The 8,359-nt window shown below is 41.8% G+C and overlaps 1 protein-coding gene across 1 annotated transcript in view; it reads left to right on the forward strand.

Moving 5' to 3' along the window:
• The window catches only part of LOC109920005 (chromodomain-helicase-DNA-binding protein 3-like), a 77,581-nt gene extending 69,609 nt beyond the window's left edge, over nucleotides 1-7,972 (forward strand). Inside the window, exon 37 of the mRNA XM_048620068.1 lies at nucleotides 5,504-7,972. Within this exon, the coding sequence (XP_048476025.1) occupies nucleotides 5,504-5,607 (104 nt within the window). The 3' untranslated portion in view covers nucleotides 5,608-7,972. The remainder of the gene's footprint in view (nucleotides 1-5,503) is intronic.
• Nucleotides 7,973-8,359: the final 387 nt, after the last annotated feature.

The following is an 8,359-nucleotide window of genomic DNA, read 5'->3' on the forward strand; positions in this document are numbered from 1 at the left end:
AGGGTCTAGGCCCGAAACGTCAGCCTTCCTGCTCCTCTGATGCTGCTTGGTCTGCTGTGTTCATCCAGCTCTACACCTTGTTATCTCTTTAAAAGGATATTGCTGGGTTTGGAGGGTTTGAGCTATAGGGAGAGCTACCTTCCCTGGAGTGTTGTGGGCTGAGGGGTGATGTTGTAGAGGTTTATAAAATCATGAGGTGCAAGGATAGGATGAATAGCCAAGGTCTTTTCCCTGGGTAGAGGAGCTCAAAGATAGATGGCATATGTTTAAGGTGAGAAGGGAAAGATTTAAAAAGGACCTAAAGGGAAAGTTTTTTCATGCAGAGCTGGTGTGTGTATGGAATAGACTGCCAGAGGAGATGATGGAGGATGGTACAATTGCAATATTGGAAAGAGGCCTTTGGGTGGGTATATGAATAGGAAGAGCGTAAAGGGATACGGGCTAAATGCTGGCAAATGGGACTAGATCAATTTAGGATAGTTGGCATGGGTGAGTTGGACCGAAGGATCTCTTTCCATGCTGTACAACTCGACTTTAATTTATCTAACTCTCTCAAATAAATCTTAATGATCATGCCTGAACAATTTTCTGGGGAAGAGAATTCTGTAGGCTGACAGCCCTGCACTATGAACCATGCAATAACTTATTCAAGGAGGTGTCTTCTAAGGAGCCTCTGAACAAAGGAGAGGAATACAGATGTCAAGGTTTAGGGAAGAAAGTAGAGTTTACAGTCAAGGCAGCTGAGCAGTGGATCATAGGAAGTCAAGGATGTACAATCATTCAAAATTGAAGAAAGTTGTTTGGTAGAATAGTGTTTGAGTACAGCTTGAGAAAAAGATGCTTTGTTGAGCTTAGATGATTGAGGGTAGGGCAATGGATGTTGTTTGCATGGATTTTACTAATCCTTTGACAAGGTCCCTCATGATAGGCTGGTTCAGAGATTAAGTTGCATGGGATCCATGATGAATTGGTAAATTGGATACAAAGTTGGATTGGTCATAGAACACAAAGGGTAGCCACCTGTGGAGATCTGTGACTATGATGTTCCACAAGGATCAGTGCTAGGATCTAGTAATATATACAAATAATTTGGAGAAAAATTTTAGGTGGTCTGATTACAGACAACCTGAAAATTGATGGAGTCATGAATATTGAGGAATGTTGTCAAATGACGCAGCGGAATATAGATCCGTTGGAAAGTTGGGTGGTGAAATGGCAGGTGGAGTTTGAGGTTTTGCATTTTGGGTGATGAAAGAGGCAAGTATACAGTAAATGGCAGCACTCTTCGGAGTTTTAATATACAGATCTTGAGGTCCATTGTTCCTTTAAAAGTGGATAAGGTGGCAATGAAGGTGTACAGCATGCTTGCCTTCATTGACCAGAGCATCGAGTATAAAAGTTGGCGACTCCTGTTGCAACTGCATGAGTTTTAGACGACAATTTGAGTAATGTGCGCCATTCTGACCAGAAACTCTGTAGGCTTTGGAGAGCGTACAGAAGAGATTTACCAAGATGTTATGTGGATTGGATTGTATTAGCTATAAGGAGAGATTGGACAAACTTGGATTGCTTTTGCGAGAGCATCAGTGGCTGAGGGGTGACCTGATAAATGTGTATAAAATTATGAGAAGGATGGATAGTGGGAGTCTCTTTCCCAGGGTGGAAATCTCAAATACTATGGAGCATAGATTTAAGGTGAGAGGGAGAATGTTTACAGGAGAGGTGAAGTTTTTTTATTTTACTCAGAGGGTGGTAGGTGCCTGGGACACAGCCATCGGAGGTAGTAGAAGCATATACGTTTAGCAAAGTTTAAATCTACATTTAGACACCTAAACAGGCAGAGAACAGAGGGATACGCACTACGTGCAGGCAGATGGAATTAGTTTTAGAATAACATCAAGGTGGGTGTTGATATGGTGCTGTTGGACCTGTTCTATGTTTAACAAGGGTCATAAAATCCTGAGCTCTTGTTGAAACTGGTACAGGAATTTTTAAATAAGGCAGTTGGAAAATATGGCCCAGTTTGCTGTAGTAATGTTAATCTGATACATGTACACCTCATAAAGTAGTTTTATTACAAGAATACGCTTCAATTAAATACAAAAACTGTGAATGCTGTAAATCAGAGACAAAATCAAATTGCTGGAAAAGCTCAGCAGGTCTGGCAGCATCTGTGGAGAGAAATCAGAGTTAATGTTTTGGGTAGAGTGACCCTTCATCAGAACTGGTTGTTCCCTTTGAAATGTAGTATTTTTGTGATTCTGCCCTGATAATCGACATATGTCAGCAGATGGTTTTGTTTCAAAAATGTACTCCAGTTCTGTACAACCTAGCAACTGCTAGCATAACAGAGCCTTAAACTCCAATTGGCCATGCAATACTGAATGATAACACTATTTGGAGGAGAGGGGAGTGCAACAAAATAATGATTATTAATAAACAGAGAATTTATGTAAATGGCTAGATTAGTAGGTGATGATTCATTTTACGAAGAATAGGAAGGCCACATATTCATTGGAAAATGAAGTTGTGGGCCAGAGGAGCAAGATGTAGGGGTGCAGATTCTCATTATAATGCAAGAGGAATAGAATTTAAAAACGGGGCAATTGATATAATTTATGTAGCAGTTTCAGATTGCACTTGAGTCTTTTCTAATCATCACATGATTTAAAAGGTTATAAAGACATCCTAAAATTTTTTTGCATTTTCTACAGCAAGGACGCAAGAACTGAGGGATTGCAGTAGTCAGGAAAGACTGACCAGTAGGAGGCTCACTCCTGTAGGAAAAAGAGGGATGACCTAATGGAAAGCAGAAGAACTGCAGATGTTGTGAATCAGGGACAAAAACAGAAGTTGGTGGAAATGCTCAGCGGGTCTAACAGCAGGTTCTGAGGGAGGGTCACTGGACCTGAAACGTTAACTGATTTTTTTTTTTTTTTTTTTCTTCACCAGTGCTGCCAGACCTGCTGAACTTTTTCAGCAACTTCTGTTTTTGTCCCTAATGATGTAATGGAGACCTTTTGTAAATGATGGGGGGGTTTTGATAGTCTGGAGTTAGCAAAAATGTTTCAACTTTTGGGGGTTGTCCAGAACTTGGGTCATCAACATCAAAGTCACTAATAAATCCAGTCAGGAATTCTGGAGAGCAGGTGAAGTGAATGTGAAACTAGTTCCCACAGGGAATGGCTGAAGTGAACAGTATTGGATACATTGAAGGGGAAGCTGGTTAAACAAAAGGGAGAAAGGAATAAAAGGATTTGCTGATTGGAGAAACTGAGTCGGTGGGAAGATGATCCTGTGGAGCAGAAATATCAGATGGGCTGATTGGCCTGTTTCTGTGCTGTAGTTCAATTGCTCACGCAGTTTAATGTATGTAACTGTTGCAAAGTTTCGGCTGTTTAAGTCCATCAACTTGTTTAAATGGCTTGTATGCTGGAGTATCTTCCATTCACCATTATTCATTGGTGTTGGCAAGGACAGAAAATTGGTTTTCAGTCAATTTATTTATCAATATTAAGTCTTCCACCTCCTTATTTTCTCTCTGGACTGAGCATCCATCAGTGAAAGCTAAGCAGGAGAGTCACTGGGCTTTTCCAGTCTGAGCACGGTGACACCATTGCTTTGGAAACCTCTCGATGGTCTTGTGATGTGGCCATTATGACCAGAACACCAACTTTATGATCTGTCTCGGGACCATTGTCCTTCTTAGTATTTAAAGTAGACAATGACACAAATTCCACAGACTTTCCAAGAGAATGAAGGCATAAAGTTTTGTGGTTTTCAACAAAAAAGACTTTACGTGTTAGAGCAGTATATATTCGCAATCATTCTCCAACTTACTTATAATGCTGTGAATTAACATGGTGAAAATGGCAATATAGAATGGGTAATATAGGTATACAGCACAGAAATGACCCTTCGGTCCAACTTGTTGATGTCGGTCAAGTTATGATCTACCCTGTATCCTTAATAGTAGTAATTTGACGGGGAATCCCATCTCCCGGCTCATACTGTGATAAAATAGCCAACCATGCACTTTAAATAGTAAATGTACTCAAGACCAATCCCACAACAACACCCCGCTGCCCTGCCCCCAGACATTAATGGCATCAAATCTCATTAAACGTCAAGGGAATTCAATTCTTTTATCTGCCTTGAAACCTCCTTTCAAAAACTACTTCTGTTGTGGTCAGTCACCCTCCTTGCTTGAGTCCATGCACACCTGGACTCCAAAAAAAAAAATGCAATCGGGTACTTATCCAGGGTCACAACTCCAGCTTTTGCCAGCAGCTGGCTTCACTAGGCCAAATCTGGCCTTGTGCAGTCTCATCTTGCTCACCTCTATCAAATGGACACTGCTTGTGGCTCTTCAGCCTCCACTCTCTGCTGTACTGACCCATTCAGGTATCCGATCTCTTGTGTGCTGCCATAACTTCCAGGACTTTTCCTTAGCCCCGACTGCAACACCTAGCTGACTAATAACTGCCAGAACTTTGGCCAGAGTTCTAACAGTGTAGCATTATCAAACTGTTCTTGGGATGTAACTCATTAGCCTCTACAGTTCAACTGCCTTCCCTGCAATATGGCTAAAAAGTCACCACTTTTAACATGGGGTCTACTCGCTCTCTCAGACTTGCTGGTCTTCAGTCTCTATCTCTATTCTTTGAACTGCTGAGTGTAAGCCTTGCAATGGCCCCATCCTTCTGTTGCTATCTAACAAAATTTAGAACAGCCTGTTCCATGGTTGCCATAAATGGCTGGCTTGCTCTGTACATACAAAATAACTGCAGCAGATTTCATCACACCACCAACAATTCTAGATTCAACAGTGTTTCGATGGGATAATGTTCCAGATTTCCACATCCCCTGCCCAGTAAGGAAAGCATCCTGAAGTTGCCTTTTGAACAACCTCTCATTTTAGGGTTCTGGACCCACCCCACCTCAGGAAGTACCATCTCCTTATCAAATCCTTTAATCACATGACTTAATTTGTGCGACTCCTTTTCTAATTGCACAGGTATAGGTTTACCAGAGAAACTACAGCAGGTCAAGAAGTCAACTCACCACCACCATCTCGATGACCCTTGGAGATTGGGAATGAGCACTGACCTGGCCAAAATGCTGTCATATCCCATGAAAGCATTTGTTTTTATTTTTATGCTTTATTTTTATAAAAAAGCTGCCCTCTCAATTTTTAAGACTAAGTTCCTGTATAACTTTTCTGAATCTGTTCTCCTCCTCCAAGATGGAAGCCTCCTAGCTGAGGTGGGCGGAACTGAACCCAGTCGGAGATGAATCAGAACTCTGAAGGAACAGGGAATTGCATTTATACAGCAGGGTTTAAAATAAGGATGTGGAAGCTAGTGAGGGTATCTGGGTAGTTGCTGAAATTGGAAATTGCCTGCTGGAGAACAGCAGCAACTTTTCAGAAATGTCCTGTCAATCAGATATGACTAGTTACAGCTTGAATGATCTGTCATCTTCCCCTCTCTTTTTTTTTCAGCATCCAACGGTCCTTCTGTCTTAGAGAAAAAGGAAAGCGGCAAGGACGGAGTGAATGTGGAAAAGAAAGAGAAGAGCGGGGAAATAATATGCATAGATGACTGAACTCTCCCAACCCTCATCCTTGCCTGTCCCTGCCCTCCATGCCGGTTATGTTTATATTTTGTTTTGAGAGGAAACACAGGCTGATGTGGTCGTTTGTGTGTTTAATGCCCCAGAAGGTGTGAGTGAATGGGAGGGTTTATAACTTTTTGAAGATCTCTTCTTAACTCTCCACTAGCTCACTCCCAATCTCCCAGAGGTTGCCATGGTTTGGATTCAGACATTGGTGGGAATGTCACTGTTGATGTGCATTGGTGATCTTGGCTCACAGTAGTTTTAGATGTTGATGCAAGGCATCGTCAGTTTTTTTTTCCCTCCTCTTCCTCTCGTTGTTGGAAATTCTGAGTGGATGAGCAGGGAAGACTTCAGCTCCAAATGTCACCCCTAATGCTGGGAAATGTGATGTTATTTGAGCATAATGCGTCTGCCTTGACTTACTAATGAGGATATGTTTAGCCTTTGAGACTCAATTCTGAGTTATCCGCAAAAACACACCAGTTGAAATTGACTCCACATATTCAGCCCAAGTAACTAGGGGCTGCTGCAGAAATGTCACCCAGTAAAAGTTTAGATGAGCGAGTACAGAAATTTTGCACAATGTAATTGTAGCTCTTCGAGATATACTGGGCTCTGCAGCACTCAAGCCTCCTTGAGACATGTTGTAGGTTGTATATTGGATGTGAGAAGAGAGGGACTGGGTCATTCTTGCTACATTGTAGGATACAATAGCTTTTAAAAGGTGTTGCACCTCAGTCCTTATGGGTTGATACCACATCACTACTAGAACAACCCATTTTCATCGGATAATAAAGAGGTGTATTGTGTAATTGTGTGGTTTGATTCCACGCCTAGATCTCACCAGGCACACCCATTTCCAAAATAATCTTTCCAACTTGATCACTCTTGGCCTAGCCTCTAGGGCAGTCGTTTTAGATTTAGGGTATCCATTTTGGCAGCAAGGCACCAAATTACTTGTCAATCCCAATTTGCTTCTATATCAATCTATTTATTTGCTTCCCTGAAAGGAGTGTCAGTAGAGCTGCGTTGAGGAAGGGTGGTGGAGGGGATTGAAAAGCCTAGCTACTGGGAAATTGGCATTCTGCTAAATTTTCTTCCTTATTGCCTGAATGTTCGTTCATACGTCAAGTGTTCTATTTTATTACACTTTTTTCTTAATATTGGGATGAAAATAACTGCAAATCTGGAGAAATTGAAATTTAAAATGGAGAACACTTGGCAATGGACAAAAGGGGAATTCAGCGTTGTGAAAAGAGAAATTAGAATATTTTCCAGTAAGGTTTTCGTTGCAGTGAACCTGGGCACGATCTTGAACTCTACTTTTTCTGTCCCATGCTGGCTGGCTGACTTCCTGTGCTTATTTTTACATTCGAAAGGATATGTTAAGCATTGGAATTTAAAGATTTTTTTTTTTTTTTTTTTCTTTGTTGAAATTTCTGCAGCCTCTCCTTGTAATCTGTCCCTTGCCATGAACTGTGTTGGGCCTTAGCTTTGTGCAGTGAAGAGGCTAGTGGAATAGATGTACTCAGGAATATGGGGTAAGTGTGTGTGGAGGGAACAGAATGCCAAGCTCTTAAGTGAACCATCCTGCTTTTCCTGTATCACTTGTGCAGATCAAGCAGAAGCACAAATTTATTTATCACGTCATAGTGTATCCCAGTACTGTTTATAAAGGAAATACCTTCATGCTTTCTTGAATGAGATACTGCTCCTCTGACTTCTCCCCCAACCCCCACCTTCTCTCCTCACATTCTGAATGAGGATGTGAATACAAGTGGCCTTTGGCCTTGCTACTCTGGGATGGGTGGATGGATGAATGTTTCCTACTCGCTGCCTGGTTTTGAGAGAATAAGCATGTCTCTTTCCCTGGTATGTGACATTGCTACATGGCCGAACAGTTTTCCAGCACACTATTCCTGTACTTATGGTCCCTGCCAGGTTGTGACTGATTTGTAACTTGTGGGATAAGGGCTGATGGGAGTGGGAGATTGGTGGAGATGTTTACGCCAGCAGAAGTCGAGAAGGGTTGGGGCAGGGAGAAAGCACAAACTGATGTGCCATATGCTTTGAGCAGAGATCTTCTGTTCATCGAGCTCAGGACTCCGTAGCTGTGAAGATCTGTGACATTCCGTCCCACCTCAACCCAAGGGAATGGCATTGACCAGCTCGGCACCTGTAGCGAGCAGGCACCGGGGCAAAAACTGCTTCAGAAAGGAAACTTTAAAATGTGTACTTTAAATTATGTCTGCGTAATAATCTGTTTCAGCTGACATCTATTATTACTTAATATCCTTTGTTTTAAAAGAATATTTTGAAAATTTTTTCATTAAAGTTTTTTTGTTACATGTTTGATATTGCCACCCTTGTATGTTCTTGAGTTGTTAGTAGCCATGTGGTCCTTGCATTGATCAGGTATATGCTTTATTCCCCTCCACCCCCATTGGATAATGAGTTGCACAGGGCTCCAAGGGTAAATCTGCAGGCAAGACAGCATCCCTCTCCACCTCGGGCTGCCTCCAATCATTTTGGTTACTTATGTGAGCAAAATGGATAGCAATTCATTTGTACACAGCAAGATGACACTGCAGAGCCTCCTGAACAACAATGCTTGATGAGATGCATATTATGGAATGTTGCTGTGCCAGAGGTGACCTTTTTTAGATGAGATTACACATTTGCCCCTTAAGTGGATCTAAAAGGTCCTATGGCACCTTTTTTAAAGTAGAACAAGGGAGCT

The sequence above is a fragment of the Rhincodon typus genome, chromosome 45 (genome assembly GCF_021869965.1).
Source record: "Rhincodon typus isolate 14 chromosome 45, sRhiTyp1.1, whole genome shotgun sequence".
NCBI lineage: Eukaryota > Metazoa > Chordata > Chondrichthyes > Orectolobiformes > Rhincodontidae > Rhincodon > Rhincodon typus.